The sequence below is a fragment of the Dryobates pubescens genome, chromosome 31, assembly GCF_014839835.1.
Source record: "Dryobates pubescens isolate bDryPub1 chromosome 31, bDryPub1.pri, whole genome shotgun sequence".
Lineage (NCBI taxonomy): Eukaryota > Metazoa > Chordata > Aves > Piciformes > Picidae > Dryobates > Dryobates pubescens.
The window spans coordinates 9,483,031-9,499,183 of record NC_071642.1 but is presented as its reverse complement, the minus strand read 5'-3'; the positions used below and the strand labels follow the sequence as shown (position 1 = coordinate 9,499,183).

The 16,153-nt window shown below is 64.3% G+C and overlaps 1 protein-coding gene across 1 annotated transcript; it reads left to right on the top strand.

Moving 5' to 3' along the window:
* The first annotated feature begins 569 nt into the window (after positions 1–569).
* On the top strand, positions 570–7,987 carry GCK (glucokinase). The gene is made up of 10 exons (XM_054175046.1): positions 570–614; positions 3,355–3,517; positions 3,676–3,830; positions 4,010–4,129; positions 4,227–4,322; positions 4,499–4,598; positions 5,335–5,518; positions 5,783–5,938; positions 6,675–6,908; positions 7,783–7,987. The coding sequence occupies exons 1-10, from the start codon at positions 570–572 to the stop codon at positions 7,916–7,918; spliced, it is 1,389 nt and encodes a 462-aa protein (XP_054031021.1). The 3' UTR covers positions 7,919–7,987.
* The last annotated feature ends 8,166 nt before the right edge of the window (positions 7,988–16,153 follow it).

The window sequence follows — 16,153 nt, the reverse complement described above, 5'->3', positions numbered from 1 at the left end:
CGGGGGGACACGGCTGGCCCGGGGCGTGGTGCTTCGCATGACGGGGCCCGCGGCCCCCGACGGGGAGGGGTCCCGGCCGAGCCTCGCCGCTGCACCAGGACTTCCCCACTGGCTGTAGAAACCCACCAGGGTGGGCTCTCCACCCCTCACGGCGAAAAAGCCCGCCCTGTGTGCCCGGAGAAAGATTTCCCAGGGAAAGGAAGCGAGGGGGAAGATCGCGATCCACATCGCTCCGCCGTGCAGAGATGTGGGGAGAAAGCGCTGAGCCCCCCAGGGCACCGGGCCCCTCTCCCTGCCCCTGCGCTTGAGGGGTCCGGGGGGACATCAGGACCCCCCTACTCAGCAGGTGCTGGAGAAGGGGCGGGCGCCGGCGCCGTCGGATGAGATAAAGCGGCGAAAGTGGAGCAGCCGCCGGCGGAGCGAGGGACGGAGCAGCCCAGCGCCGGCCGCACGCCAGCCGGGACGGGGAGGGGGGCTCGCTCCCCACGCCAGGCACCGCCGCAGGGTGCCCGGGGGGTTGAGGGGGGACAGCTCGGCCCGCAGCCCACCCTGCCTCGACAGCTGCCCCCATGCTGGATCACCGAGCCAGGATGGAGAGCGGCAGGAAGGAGAAGGTGAGGTCGCCGATGGGACCGTCAGGAAGAGGGGTGGGAGGCACGGGTGGGTGGCACAGGTCCTCGCTGGGCTGCCAGCCACCCCTGCCGTCTGTGGCTGGGCTCTGCGGGTGTGCACCGAGCAAGGTTCCCGCTGTGGACACAGGTGGCCAGGAGGGGAAGTCACTGGTGAGGAGGACACAGGCTCTGCTGTGGGTTAGCCACAGCGTACCCAGGGGGTCCTCAGCCCAAAGGTCACCCCCAGCATGCTCCAGGGAGGGCACTCAGCCCCACAAGCTGTGGCTCTGCATTTTGGTGCGTGGGTCTCAGGCCGTGCCCTGTCCTCATACCACCGAGGACTGGAGACAGAGACACGAGTGTCTGTGGGGCTGCTGCAGGGTGCCCCCACCAGATGGGCATCACCCTTGCCATCTTTGATGCCAGCCCCTGGTCCTGGGCTAAGATGGGCCCAACCCCTTCAGCGAGTCGGCACTGCTCTCACAGAGGCACCCAGGTAGAAGGCTGTGGACTGGCACGTCCGGGGGACACCGACAGGGCATGGCACGTGCCAGGGGCAGGAGCGTGTGGATGGCACCACCACCTGTGGCCGTGCAGCTTCCAGCTGTGCCACGTCTGTAGGATCCCTCAAAGTGTTCCTTGGGAAGCCAGGAGCCCTTTTGAGTGGTGTGAGAGGAGCCAGAGCCAGCAAGGCAGATCCCAGCTCGTTGCTTCAGAAGCAAGAGAAGGGATGAGGCAAGGCTCTGCTGCCACCCTCCAGGTGCCAGCCACAAAGATGGGCTCCCTCTGGACATGGTAAACTTGGTGCTGCAGTGCCAAATTGTGCTGCAGGGCAGCTTCTGCAGCATGGACACCAAGAGCCCTCAGCTGCTCACTCCAGCAAGGTCAGCAAATCCAGCCCCATGCTTCTCCTGGCAGGGCTTTTCTGGCCAGCCTGGGATGAAGACCCTCAGAGCCATGGCAACCTCACCATGGTGCTGCCGTGGGCTGCTCCAGTCCCTTTCTGGGGTGACCAGAGGGGTCCCCAGCCACAGCACCGCTCCCTGTGCTGCAGCTGTGCTCCTCAGGCGGTCGGTGCTGATGACCCCCTGGGATCTGGTGGCACCACAGGCCAGGGAGGATGGCTGGAGAGGTTCCAGGGTGCCAGGATCCAGCTGTGGGTGGTGGATGAGGTCTCCCAGGCTCAACATCTCTGTGGGACAGGAGCTTTGGGGTGAGGAGATACCTGGGGTGGCATCCTGCTTGGGGAGGGGCTGGGAGCTGAGGGGCAGCTTTTGGGGCTCAATAATGATCAGGAGGCACAGAAGGGGTTTGGCTGAGCCAAGGCAGTGGCTGCTGTCCCAGTGCCAGGATGCTCCAAACTAATCCCAGTGCCAGGCTGTTTGAAACTAATCCCAGTGCCAGGATGTTCCAAACCATATCTCAGTGCCAGGATGCTCCAAACTAATCCCAGTGCCAGGATGCTCCAAACTAATCTCAGTGCCAGGCTGTTTGAAACTAATCCCAGTGCCAGGATGTTCCAAACCATATCTCAGTGCCAGGATGATGCAAACTAATCCCAGAGCCAGGATGTTCCAAACCATATCCCAGTGCCAGGATGCTCCAAACTAATCCCAGTGCCAGGATGATCCAAACCATAGCCCAGTGCCAAGTTGTTCCAAACCACATCCCAGTCCCAGGATGTTCCAGACTAATCCCAGTGCCAGGATGTTCCAGACTAATCCCGAAGCCTTTCACGCCCTGGAACCAATCGGGACGAGCTGCAGGCTGCAGGAAAACATTCATCTGGCAGAGAAAGTGCAAGCAGCAGCGTTTGAAGCTTGCCCACGTCCCGGTGACAAATGAGCCCTCTAATGCCACCGGCTGCATCTGGCCGAGCCCCGAGCGGCCGAGGCCGCTCCTCCCCCAGCTCCATCCGGCGGCCGGGAGCTGCCTGCCCCAAATTCACCCTGGTGCCCTGGTTAATGGAGGCTGTGCCGGCGCCGCAGCCGGGGCTCGCTGCGCTAGAGGGTAAACAGCTGCCAGGCACTGCCCTGCCGCGGGCCCTGCGCCTCTCCCGGGCAGCGAGGAGAGGGAGCCCTGCCCGGCAAGGCTTCAGCCTGCGCTCAGCCTCTCTTCATGCCAGGTGGGAGGGGTAGAAAATGGTACCTGGGATTCCCAGCAGGATACAGGGACAGGAATGCTTCCGGGGGGGATACAGGGATTGGGATGCTCCCGGGAGGATACAGGGATGCTCCTGGCTCCCAGGGGACTGAGGATGCCAGCACCCTTGTCACATGGACGCAGAGGGGTCCTTGGTGGGAAGCACTCAGCTCCTGAATGATACTGCTGGAAGTGCTTCCTGCTGGGAAAGACTCTGGGATTCAGCAGGTGGGATATCCCAGGACACTGGTCCAAGTCCTACTGGAATGGCACCAGCCACAATACAGCCAGCCCCCGCTTGCTGCAGAGGGGCTGAGACCAGATGACCTTTGGAGGTCCTTTCCAACCCCGACCACTCTATGGTGATGGCACAGGGATGGCTGTGCCAGCTACAGGCCTCTCACAGGGAGTGCCAGCAGAGGACTTGTCCTGTGTGTGGTTCATGCCAGTCCTATGAAGCTGGAGGGAGAAGAGTGGGGAGCTGGGATGAGGTGTTTAGAGGGGGACAAAGCAGGACCAAGGGAAGGAAACTCTGGTTGTGGTTGAAGCTCCCTGTGCCCCACAGCCCCATGCCCAGCTGATGCCATCCCTCCTGCCGCAGGTGGAGCGGATCCTCTCAGAGTTCCGGCTGAAGGAGGAGGACCTGAAGAAGGTGATGTACAGGATGCAGAAGGAGATGGACCGAGGGCTCAAGCTAGAGACACACGAGGAAGCCTCTGTCAAAATGCTGCCCACCTATGTCCGCTCCACACCCGAGGGCTCAGGTAGGGAGCTGCTGGGCTAGGGTCACTCCTGGTCCTTTGCCATGTCACCTCTTCCCTGCCCCTTGCCAAGCAGGGGCCCAAGACCCCCCTGAGCCATTCACTTTGTGTCCCACCCTGAGCCACTCACTCTGTGTGTCTCCCACCACACGGCTTTGCAGAGGTTGGAGATTTCCTGTCGCTGGACCTGGGTGGCACCAACTTCCGTGTGATGCTGGTGAAAGTGGGAGAGGGGGAGGAGGGGCAGTGGAAGGTGAAGACGAAGCACCAGATGTACTCCATCCCAGAGGATGCCATGACAGGGACAGCCGAGATGGTGAGCTGGGCACACAGGCCATCCTGCTCCCTCCTGCACAGGGCACACCATGGCTGGCAGAAGCTGACCAGTGGCAGGGAGATGACCTTGCTCAGGGAACTTGGGGTGGGGACAGTGGCCAGCCATGGGTAGTGAGAGGATGTGGCCCCTGGCAAAGCCTCGGTCCTCCTCCCCTCCAGCTCTTTGACTACATCTCTGAGTGCATCTCTGACTTCCTGGACAAGCATCAGATGAAGCACAAAAAGCTGCCCCTGGGCTTCACCTTCTCCTTCCCCGTGCGGCATGAGGACATCGACAAGGTGATCAGGGTGGCCGGGCAGCGGGAGGGCTGGGGGGGGCTTCCTTGTGCCTCACAGCTACACCCACAGCCTTCTCTTGGCCTCCCCCTTGCTCCAGGGCATCCTCCTGAACTGGACCAAGGGCTTCAAGGCCTCCGGGGCGGAAGGGAACAACGTGGTGGGGCTGCTGCGAGACGCCATCAAACGGCGAGGGGTGAGGGTCCCCTAGCCCTAGTGCCAGCTGCGGCGGGGGGGACGTCCCTGGCACCCCCAGCCTGGCCCCACGGTGGGGCTGCTGGAGCCAGGCGTGTCCTGGGGAAGGGCCGAGGCACCCTCGGGGACAGCCCAGCCCCCAGGGCAAGGCCCCAGCTGTCCCTGGTGTCTGCCCAGGACTTCGAGATGGACGTGGTGGCGATGGTGAACGACACGGTGGCCACGATGATCTCCTGCTACTATGAAGATCACCGGTGCGAGGTTGGGATGATTGTGGGTAAGATGGCTACAGGCGAGGGGGGGGAGTGCTCCCGTGGCCCCAGGGGCTTGTCTTGTCAGGGGACACACACCGAGGACAGGGCAAGTGGCAGCAGCACCCTACCGAGCGCTCCTGAGGCTGGGATGCCAGCTAGAGTCACCTGGCCCTGGCACGGTGCTGGGGGCACCTTTGGGGTGGTCACTGCACTGGGTCTGGTGACCCACAGCGTGGGTCTGTCCCCAAGGGATGGCCTCTCCCCAGGCTGCCAGCAGCTCCAGCATCTCACTGTAACTGGTGGGGGCTCTCTGGAGGTGCTGCTCCTGCAGAGCTGGGGGGGTGGGGATGGCTTTGAACCCTGCAGGCTCTTCTGCCCCTCTGCAGCTCCCAGCTGCCCACCAGCCCCCCACGGTCTTTAGTGCCGTCAAGCATGTGGCCATATGGGCTCTCCACCGTGCCTCGGCCTGGGTAAACACCGTGTCACCACGTCACCATGTCACCCTGCCCGGCTGTTTATCAGCTCCTGCGGGGCCAGGCTGCCCTCACCAGCAGCATGCAGAGCCCCCGCACCCTGCAGGGGGTGTCCCCAGCCCCCACCAGGGCTGCCGGGCAGGACCAGGGCTGAGCTCCCCTTGTCCACATCGGGGTGGGGACAGGCAGCTCTGGGCACAGCCCCCACATGAGGGTGGGGGCTGGGGAGTCGGCACGGTACCCCCCAGTGCCACCACACGATGCCAGCAGCGGTATCTGCTGGCAGGGACGGGCTGCAACGCCTGCTACATGGAGGAGATGCAGAACGTGGAGCTGGTGGAGGGGGACGAGGGCAGGATGTGTGTCAACACCGAGTGGGGAGCCTTCGGCGCCTCGGGGGAGCTGGACGAGTTCCTGCTGGAGTACGACCGCGTGGTGGACGAGACCTCACTTAACCCCGGTCAGCAACTGTAAGGAGTAGGACGGAGCCAGTTCCTCTGGTCATGTCCCCCCCAGCCCAGCCACGTCCCCCCTGCCCACCTTTCTCCTTCCCACCTGCGCCACGCTGGGCACGGCCCAGGCTGCAGGACCCGTCGCAGGTCCCCCCGAGGCTGGGGTCGCCTCTGCCTCCCACAGCTGGCAAGGCCAGGAAGGAATGAAGTGGGACAGCGGGAATGGGCTTCCCACACACGGTGCTGGCCCTGATGGCTGCCCCTTGGCCTGTGTGTCCCCAGCTACGAGAAGATCATTGGGGGGAAGTACATGGGGGAGATCGTGCGGCTGGTGCTGCTGAAGCTGGTGGATGAGAACCTGCTCTTCAACGGGGAGGCCTCCGAGAAGCTCAAGACCCGTGGGACCTTCGAGACTCGCTTCGTGTCCCAGATTGAGAGGTAACGGGGCAGGGCTGGGCAGGGCTGCGCAGGGGGCAGCACCTCCACACCATCTCTTACCCTGCCCCACACCCAGGTGTCCATCCTGGCACCCCACAGCGCTCCAGGAGCACTGTGGTGTCTGTCCTGTCCCCCCACACCAAGGTGTCCCACGCCAGGATCCCTGTATCACATCACCACACTCTGCTTCCTCCCTTATTGATGTCACCATTTCCTGCTGCCTCAGAGCAGTTCAGATCTCCCACACACACTGCCCCATGCTGGGGTCCCCCTGTCTCATCACCTCAAACCAGCCCCCTATAGCTGCCTGACATTGAAGTTCTGCACCCAATGTGCTCCTCCCTCCATGTCCCTCTCTCCATGCTCCCCTCTCCACGCTCCCCTCTCCACGCTCCCCTCTCCACACTCCTCTCCATGCCCCCCTCTCCACACTCCTCTCTCCATGCTCTCCTCTCCATGCTCCCCTCTCCACGCTCCCCTCTCCACGCTCCCCTCTCCATGCCCCCCTCTCCATGCCCCCCTCTCCACACTCCTCTCTCCATGCTCTCCTTTCCATGTTCCTCACTCCATGCTCCTCTCTCTGCACCGCTCTCCATGCTTCTCCATGCTCCTCTCTCTCTGCTCCTCTCTCCATGCTCCCATCTCTATGCCTCTCTTTCCACGCTCTCCTCTCCATGCTCCTCTCTCCCCACGCTCTTCATGCCCCTCCCTCGGTGCTCCTCTCTCCGCCTCCCAGCGACTCGGATGACCGCAAGCAGATCTACAACATCCTGACGGCGTTCGAGCTGCTGCCGTCGGGCACCGACTGCGACATCGTGCGCATGGTGTGCGAGAGCGTCTCCACCCGCGCCGCGCAGATGTGCTCGGCCGGGCTGGCAGGGGTCATCAATCGCATGCGGGAGAGCCGCAGCCAGGAGACCCTCAAAATCACCGTGGGAGTCGATGGCTCTGTCTACAAGCTCCACCCCAGGTGAGGATCCCCAGGAGCCTCCCTCACAGGAGTTGTTTTGGTTGGAGGAAGTCTTTAGGATCACCCAGCACTGCCAGGGCACCACCACCCCAGGGCTTGCAGCGCCACATCTGGGCAGCTCTGAAAGGCCTCCAGGGATGGGGACTGCACCACTGCCCTGGGCAGCCTGGGACAGGCCTGGGCAAACCTTCCCAGGAGGAAATTGTTCCTCATGGCCAACCTGAGCCTCCCCTGGGGCAGCCTGAGGCCATTTCCTCTCCTCCCATCACTTGTTCCTAGGGAGCAGAGCCCAACCTCCACCTGGCTCCAGCCTCCTCTCAGGAGCTGCAGAGAGCAATGAGCTCTCCCTCAGCCTCCTCTGCTCCAGCCTCAACCCCCCCAGCTCCCTCAGCTGCTCCTCCCCAGCCCTGCTCTCCAGACCCTTCCCCAGCTCTGTTGCCCTTCTCTGGCCCTGCTCCAGCCCTCCAAGTCCTTCTGGCAGTCAGAGCCCAACCCTGAGCCCAGGATCCCAGCTGTGGCCTCCCCAGTGCCCAGCCCAGGGGCACAGTCCCTGCCCTGCTCCTGCTGCCCACAGCACTGCTGCTCCAGGCCAGGCTGCTGCTGCCCTCCTTGCCCAGCTGGGCACTCCCTGGCTCCTCTCCAGCTGCTGGCACCCAGCACCCCCAGGGCCTTTCCTGCTGGGCACTTTGCAGCCACTCTGCCCCCAGCCTGGAGCCTCCTTGGTGTCCTTGGTCCCTTCCCTGGACCCGCTCCGGCCCCTCCGCGCTGGGGTTGGGAGCCCAAAGCTTTGTCGCCCTTCTCTGGCCACGCTCGCCCCGCTCCCCCTACGCTCCCCATGTGCCGCAGCGCTGACGCCGCCCGTCCCGTCCCGCAGCTTCAAGGATCGGTTCCACGCCACGGTGCGGCAGCTGACGCCCGGCTGCGACATCACTTTCATCCAGTCGGAGGAGGGCAGCGGGCGCGGCGCGGCGCTCATCTCGGCCGTGGCCTGCAAGATGGCCTGCATGTGAGGAAGGCCGAGAGCAAGGACTCGGGGGAGGAGGAGGACGGCTGCGGGGGTGGGAGCAGGGTGACCGCCACTCCTCGCCCCTGCGCGGCTCCGCACGGACGCGGGCGGCGGTTTGGCACCGGCCGGGGCGGCTCCGGGCTCCGCAATAAACGGGGTCGGTGCGGGCGGCTTCTGGGGGCCGCTTGAGACACAGCTCCCTCCTCTTCCTCACCATGAACCGGGCCGGGGGCTGCCTGATGAAGGTCCCAGCTCCCTCCTCTTCCTCACCACAAACCCCGCCAGGGGCTTCCTGATGAAGGTCCCAGCTCCCTCCTCTTCCTCACCACAAACCCCGCCAGGGGCTGCCTGATGAAGGTCCCAGCTCCCTCCTCTTCCTCATCACAACCCTGCCAGGGGCTGCCTGATGAAGGTCCCAGCTCCCTCCTCTTCTTCACCACAAACCCTGCCGGGGGCTGCCTGATGAAGGTCCCAGCTCCCTCCTCTTCCTCATCACAACCCTGTCAGGGGCTGCCTGATGAAGGTCCCAGCTCCCTCCTCTTCCTCACCACAAACCCTGCCGGGGGCTGCCTGATGAAGGTCCCAGCTCCCTCCTCTTCTTCACCACAAACCCTGCCAGGGGCTGCCTGATTAAGGTCCCAGCTCCCTCCTCTTCTTCACCACAAACCCTGCCAGGGGCTGCCCACCAAGGGACTTCCTGTGCCCGATGCAGCCTCGTGGCTGGGGGCTCTTGTGTGCAGCCCCAGCCCCTTGGCTGAGGAGATCCCCACCAGGGGCTCAGGGGCTGGTTGGGGTTACCTGGGTCAAGGGATCTCAGCTGCTGAGCTCCAGGGGGCACAAGAGCTGCGCCAGCTGCGTGGGGCAACTATTTTGGGGGATCTCCAGCCTTGTCCCTGCCACAGGGACAAGGATAGAGGACAAAGCTCAGGGACACCTTGGCCTCCCCCTCACAGTGTTGGTCACCAAAAAAGGGGAGCACAGACCCCCACCAATCCTGCTCCTGCCAGCAGCGTGGGCCCTCGGTCCAGTGGGTCCCAGCCCATGCCAAAGGGGAGGCACAGCAGTGACCTCCTCAGCTCCATTTCCAAGCAGCTGAAAATGCTCTGTCCCTGTCTGGTGCCAGCACTGCATGGCAGTGCCAGTACTGCATGGCAGTGCCAGTTTGGTTTGGCAACCTGCCCATGTCTGCCACCCACAATAACTTGGAGCAATAACTTCTGGGGCAACACAGGGACCCCCCGAGGGAGGTGAGTGGCCAGGGAACCCCCCAGGAGCCAGGCATGGGGCACCCCCAGGGTGGGGATGCTGCAGGGGGGACAAGGATACCCAGGTCTGGGTGAGGGATGTGGGTCCCCTCAAAAGGTTTGGGCATCCCAAGGTGTTTGCCCTCTGGGCACCCTGGAGTGTTTGGTGCCCCTAGAGGATCCAGGGCAGGGCTTTGGTGTCCCTCTGGGATCCTGGGGTCACCCCAGGGCGTTGAGGGTCTTCTGGGAGTCTAGGGGCACCCCAGGGGTTTGGGTCCCCCTGAAGGTTTTGGGGCACCCCAGGGGTTCAGGCTCCCTCTAGCTGTCTGTGGTTCCCTGCAGGGTCAGGGGTCACCCCCGGATGTGGAGGCCCCCTTTGGGGTTGGAGAGTTGTGGTCCTCTGGTGGTCTGGGGCACCCTGGGGTGTTGGGGTCCCTCTGGGGATCTGGAGCACCCCAGGGTGTTGGGGTTCCTCAAAGGGTTTGGGGCACCCAGGGATGGGAGGTGGCATCTAGGACAGGGTGTTGGAATCCCTCTGGGGCTCTGGGGCACCCCAGGATGTTGAAGGTCTCCTTGGGAGTCTGGGGGCACGCCATGGTTTTGAGGTCCTCCTAGGGCACCCTAGGGTCTTATTGGTAATCTGGGGGCACCCCATGGCTGTCCTGGGGGTCTGGGGACACTCTTGGACATCTGGGATCACTAGGGGGGGTCTGGGCCACCCTTGGAGACACCCCAAAATCTGGGGATACTTCAGGTTGTTGGGGACACATCAGTGTCCTGGAGCCAGCCTGGGGGCTGGGGCCATTGCCAGCTGTGGGGTCACACAGGCCCAGGGCTCACCTTGGGGGCTGGGGCTCCCATGGGGCAACCCAAGTGCAGGGAGACCCCAGAGCTGGGGACACTGCAGGGGGCTGGGCTCCCCAGGGGGTGGCTGAGGCAGCCCCAGGATCCTCTCAGCTCATTGGAGGAGGGGGAGTAGATCCCTTCAGCTCTGATTGGCTGCAGCCCTCAATTCCAGTTGGCCAGGACCAGACTAAGAGGATTCCCTATGCTCTGATTGGTCAGGGCCAATCCAAAGGGATTTTCTGCAATCCAATTGGCTGGGACAAAAATATCATAGAATCAATAAGGCTGGGAAAGACCTCCTGACAACCAAACCATGGCACCCAGTGCCACATCCAATCCCCTCTTGAACACCTCCAGGGATGGGGACTCCACCACCTCCCTGGGCAGCACATCCCAATGGCCAACAACTCTCAGTGAAGAACTTTCTCCTCACCTCCAGCCTAAACTTCCCCTGGCACAGCTTGAGACTGTGTCCTCCTGTTCTGGTGCTGGTTGCCTGGGAGAAGAGACCAACCCCCACCTGGCTACCACCTCCCTTCAGGTAGTTGTAGAGGGCAATGAGGTCTCCCCTGAGCCTCCTCTTCTCCAGGCTAAGCAACCCCAGCTCCCTCAGCCTCTCCCCACAGGGCTGTGCCCCAGACCCCTCCCCAGCCTCTGCCCTTCCCTGGACGCCTGCCAGGGTCGCAATAAAACAAAGAACCCAGGGGGGAGGGCTTGCTGCACTCTGATTGGCTGGGGCCACACAGGGGAGAGCCCCTGCACTCTGATTGGCTGGGGCCACACAGGGAAGAGCTCCTGCACTCTGATTGGCTGGGGCCACACAGGGGAGAGCCCCTGCACTCTGATTGGCTGGGGCCACACAGGGAAGAGCTCCTGCACTCTGATTGGCTGGGGCCACACAGGGGAGAGCTCCTGCACTCTGATTGGCTGGGGCCACACAGGGGAGAGGCCCTGCACTCTGATTGGCTGAGTCAAGGCAACCCCAGCCCCTGATTTGCTTCCACAGCTCATGGGGGGGCCGGGGGCGCAGTGCAGCTCCTCCGAGCCCTGCCCATGGTGGGAGTGCTGCAGGGCCTGGAGCTGCAGGAGCCGAGGGCAGGGGGAGGCTCAGGGTGGGGATCCTGGGGCGACCCCCCCCCCAGCTCCAGCTGCCCTCCACAGCTGCAGCTGCACCCAGAGCAGGGCTGGGGCAGCTCCAGGGGCACCTGAGGGAGACCTCACAGCTGGGAATGGCACCAAGGGGCTGGTGCCAGCTAGAGGGGCCAGGGACAGCACCAGGTGTGGGACAGGGACGGTGCCAAGTCGGGAGGCAACAGTGATGGCAAATGGGGGCCGGTGCCGGTGCCAAGTGCAGGATAGTCCTGGGGCCGGGACAGGAGCGATGCCAAGCTGGGCACAGTGACAGCCCCAAGCATGGGGACAGCAGTGATGCCATTGGGAGGACAGTGATGACATCAAGTGTGGGGATGGTGGCAGTGCCAAGTTTGGGACAGCGATGCCTGGAACGGGCAGTGCCAAGGAGCAAGACAGTGGCAGTGCCAGGCGCGGGGAAAGCGATGGCCAGAGCTGCCTGGGTGAAGAGAGTGCACCTCTTACCCTCTCTGCCAGAGGACATGTCCCAGAGCTCCAGCTGGCATCTCCAGTGGCACCTCTGCCCCTCTGGGGCCCTGTGCCCACTGCCGTGTGGCCTGGCCACCAAGTGCCCCCAGGGCACATGAAGGTGAGTGACCAGAAGCTGGAGGAGCTGCTTAGGAGGGGAAGTGGCCCAGCAACTCTGCCAAGGTCCTGATGGCCTTCAGGGAGGACCTGAACAGGGAATGGCCCCAGCAGGCCTCTGCCAACCCTTGGCACCCCCAGGTGCCCCAAGGATGGCCTCAAACACCCCCAGCCCTGCCCCTGGCACCCACCGAAGGAGTCCCAAACACCCTAAAGCTTTACGGTCCTGCTGGCACTGGCACTGTGGAGGGATGAGTGAGTGGGGGATGCCAAGGACCCCCGAGGTGCCAGGCTGGGTCCTGCACCCCCCAGGAAGGGCACAGGAGCAGGCCCCGAGCACAGCCAGACCCTCTACCCGCAGGGTCAGGCAGCTGCTGTGCCAGGTGGAGTTCCCCCTGCAGAGGTGGGGCAGGTGCTGTGCCCCATGCTGCCCACCCTGTACTGGGCACAGACCCCCCCATGTCCCCCCCAGACCCTGTCCCCACGGCCCCCCTGCTGGGCCCCATCTTGATCCCAGCCCCCTCCTGAGCCCCCCATGTGTCCCAGACAGGCCTTGTTCTCAAGGTCCCCTTGTGCCCCACAGGGACCCTGTCCCCAGGGCTCCCGGGGTCAGCCCTGCACGGGCCCCTGTGCCCAAGGTCCCCATCCCCCCGGACAGGGCATCTCCTCCTTCCAGCAGCACCCCCAGGGAGGGAGGTGGCTCCGTTCAGCCTGGTCTTTGCCCCCCCCCCCAGCCCCCAGGGTCTCCATGGGGCTGCCCCCCCCGCAGCCTAAGGGACCAGCTCCTCACACAGCCCAGCACAGGGGGTGGCAGTGCCACTGTTCCCAGCAGAGGCAGTGGCTCAGGGCCAGATGCTTTATTGTGGGGAGTGGGACACAGGGCCTGGGGTGGCTGGGAAGGGTTGGGGCTCGGTGGTGGCGCCGGGAGCTGGCTGCAGAGACAGCAAGGGGGGAGCAGTGAGCTGGGGCCCACTGTCACCCCCGTGACCCCAGCCCAGGTGCCAGCCAAAGCGGCTCCTCCAGCATTGCCCCCTCCAGGATGTGTTCTGGGGTTCCCTGTGTCACCCCCACCCTAGAAAAGGTCTCTCCTGCAGGCACAGGACCCCCAAGAGCCCTCCCAGCCCCGGGTGGGTGCAGGGTACAGGGAATAGGAGGTGTGGAAATGTGGGATGCAGGTTGAGAGATCAGGATGTGTCCTGGGTTGGGGTGCAGGATGTGGGAGGTAGGATTGGGATGTGAGACTGGATGCAGGGTGTGGGGTGCAGGCTGCAGGATGTGGGGTGCAGGACTGGGATGCAGGGTCTAGGATGTGGGGTGCAGGGTGCATGGTGCAGGGTGAGGGGTGCAGGGTGTGGGATATGGCATATGGGGCTCCAGATGAGGGGTGCAGGACATGGGATGTGGGGTGCAGCATCAGGGTGCAGGATGCAGGGTCTGGATTCAGGATGTGGGGTCAGGGTGCAGGGTCGGGGTGCAGGATGTGGGGTCAGAGTGTGGGATGCAGGGTGCAGGATGTGGGGTGCAGGATGCAGGGTCAGGGTGCAGGATGTGGGATGCAGGGTCAGGGTGCAGGATGCAGGGGCAGGTGCAGGGTGCAGGATGTGGGGTGCAGGATGCAGGGTCAGGGTGCAGGATGTGGGATGCAGGGTCAGGGTGCAGGATGCAGGGGCAGGTGCAGGGTGCAGGATGCAGGGTCAGGGTGTGGGATGCAGGGTGCAGGATGCAGGGTCAGGGTGCAGGATGTGGGATGCAGGGTCAGGGTGCAGGATGCAGGGGCAGGTGCAGGGTGCAGGATGCAGGGTCAGGGTGTGGGATGCAGGGTGCAGGATGCAGGGTCAGGGTGCAGGATGTGGGGTGCAGGGTGCAGGGTCGGAGTGTGGGATGCAGGATGCGGGGTCGGAGTGTGGGGTGCAGGGTCAGGGTGCAGGATGCAGGGTCAGGGTGCAGGGTGCAGGATGTGGGGTCAGAGTGTGGATGCAGGGTGCAGGATGCGGGGTCAGGGTGCAGGATGCAGGGTCAGGGTGCAGGGTGCAGGATGTGGGGTCAGAGTGTGGATGCAGGGTGCAGGATGCGGGGTCAGGGTGCAGGATGCGGGGTCAGAGTGTGGGATGCAGGATGCAGGGTCAGGGTGCAGGATGCAGGGTCAGAGTGCAGGATGCAGGGTCAGGGTGCAGGATGCAGGGTCAGGGTGCAGGATGCAGGGTCAGGGTGTGGGATGCAGGATACAGGGTCAGAGTGTGGGATGCAGGGTCAGGGTGCAGGATGCAGGGTCAGGGTGCAGGATGCGGGGTCAGGGTGTGGGATGCAGGATGCAGGGTCAGAGTGTGGGATGCAGGGTCAGAGTGTGGGATGCAGGGTCAGGGTGCAGGATGCAGGGTCAGGGTGCAGGATGCGAGGTCAGGGTGCAGGATGCAGGGTCAGGGTGCAGGATGCAGGGTCAGGGTGCAGGATGCGAGGTCAGGGTGCAGGATGCAGGGTCAGGGTGCAGGATGCGAGGTCAGGGTGCAGGATGCAGGGTCAGGGTGCAGGATGCGGGGTGCCACTGCAGGGCCGGTGCTGGCCGCGCTCAGGCCGGGCAGAGGCCGATGGCAGCGCAGGCGGCGCGGGGTTGCTCCGCGCCCAGCAGCGCCTCCGTGAGCTCCTCCCGGTGCTTCCTCACCAGCCGCTTGCAGACGCGGCCCAGGCGCTTGCCCAGCCCCCGGCAGCCCTTGGCCAGGGCCGCCTCCACCGCCGCCTGCCGGGACCGACAGCTCCGCTGGCATCGGGGCTGTGGGTGGGGACCACTGGCCCCACACCCCGTTCCCCGCGTAGCCCTCACCTCATCGGGGTCCTCCCCTGCCATGGCCTTCATTTGCTCCAGGATTTTGGTGCACAGGCTGCACTTCTTGCTCTTGCCTGGTGCCGCCACGTCCCCATCAGCCGTGTCCCCATCGGCCGTGTCCCCATCGGCCGTGTCCCCATCAGCCGTGTCCCCTCTGGCCGTGTCCCCTTCGGCCAGGTCTTGCTGCAGGGACGCAAGGCAGACCCTCAGAGCTGTGCCAGGGCCCTGCCATGGCCCCAACAGGAGGCTGCCCCATGGCTGCTGCTCACCTTGGCCAGGCTGTCCCAGAGCTCATGGCACTCCTGCTCCCTGTGACACCTCCTGGCCATGGCCATGTCCTGGCACCACGTTGCAAGGTCGCCCTGGCAGGGCTTGAGGTCCACAGCCTGCACCACTGAGTGGGGACAGGGACAGCGAACACAGCCTGGCACTGAGCTCCCTGTGTGCCCCAGAGGTGCCCAGACTGTCCCCACACACATCCTGTCCCTGCCAGCCCTGGGTGCTCAACCCTTCACAGCCCCATCCCTGCTGCCCTGCCACCCCTCCTGCCTGGCCCCATGTCCTGCTGTCCCCACCAGCCCCAGGACCCCACACAGACCTTGTCCCTGCCACCCCTCCTGCCTGGTCCCCATCCCTGGGTGCCTGTGCCCATGAAGACCTCAACTATTTTAAGGTCCCCACATGGACTCTGTCCCTGCCAGCCCTATGTGCCTGTCCCCACACCAACCCTGTCCCCATCGTCCCCAGGTCCACACACACACACCCTGCCCCCCCCCCCATACCCCCTGTTGTCTCCCCCCTGCCCCCTGCCCCAGGGTGCCCATCCCCACGCAGACTCCAGCCCTGCCATCCCCAGGCCCCCACGCAGACCCTGTGCCCCCCATCCACAAACACCTTGCCCCTCAGGCTGCCATCCTCCCTGTCCCCATGTCACCCCCATGTGTTCCCTTCAACCCAGGGCTGCCTGTCCTGACGATACCCGCTCCCAGCTCCCCCAGACACGGGGCAGGAAGGATCCCCATTACCTCCCACTGCCAACAGCACCAAGAGGACGGCAGCAGCCATGACCAGCCCCCTGCAAAGGGTGACAGCAGAAGGTGACAGCAGCGGGTGGCAGGCAGCACATCCCACCCTGCTGGCTTTTATAGCCTGGGGAGCAGGCTGTGGGGAAAGCTGCACCACTCAGAGCCACAGAAACCCAAAAACTCTTAAAATGGAGAGAGAGCTGCTGGCCAAACCCCTTCCTCCCTCACACCTCCGCCCCGAGGCAGTGGGGCCCCTGCCTAAGCCCCCCCCGAATTACCCTGAGCCCCTGCAAGTCCCAGGACACAGGAGCTGGGTGTGCTGATGGCACAAAGCCCTCAGCCTGTTTGGAGCTGTGTGTGGGTACCCCACGAGGGACAGCCACAAGACCTCGAAGTGTGGGGTGGGAGGTGGGGGTGGGACTGGCTCCTCATGGGCTCCAGGAGTCAGTCCCGATGTCCCTTGCCCTTCCCAGGCTCCATGGGTCCTAGGGGTCAGTGCCGTGCTGAAGGTCAGCTGGGAGACAGGGCACAGCTGGGGTCAGGGTGAAGCAGGAGGGGAACACCTCTGCAGCAGGGGTGGGGGCAAG

Bases quoted from the DNA above. Each gene is read 5' to 3' on its own strand.
- GCK (XM_054175046.1), top strand. From the start codon at position 570: ATGCTGGATCACCGAGCCAGGATGGAGAGCGGCAGGAAGGAGAAG. The intron at 3,518-3,675 runs GTAGGGAGCTGC...ACGGCTTTGCAG, and splicing joins CTCCACACCCGAGGGCTCAG to AGGTTGGAGATTTCCTGTCG. The intron at 3,831-4,009 runs GTGAGCTGGGCA...CCTCCCCTCCAG, and splicing joins TGACAGGGACAGCCGAGATG to CTCTTTGACTACATCTCTGA.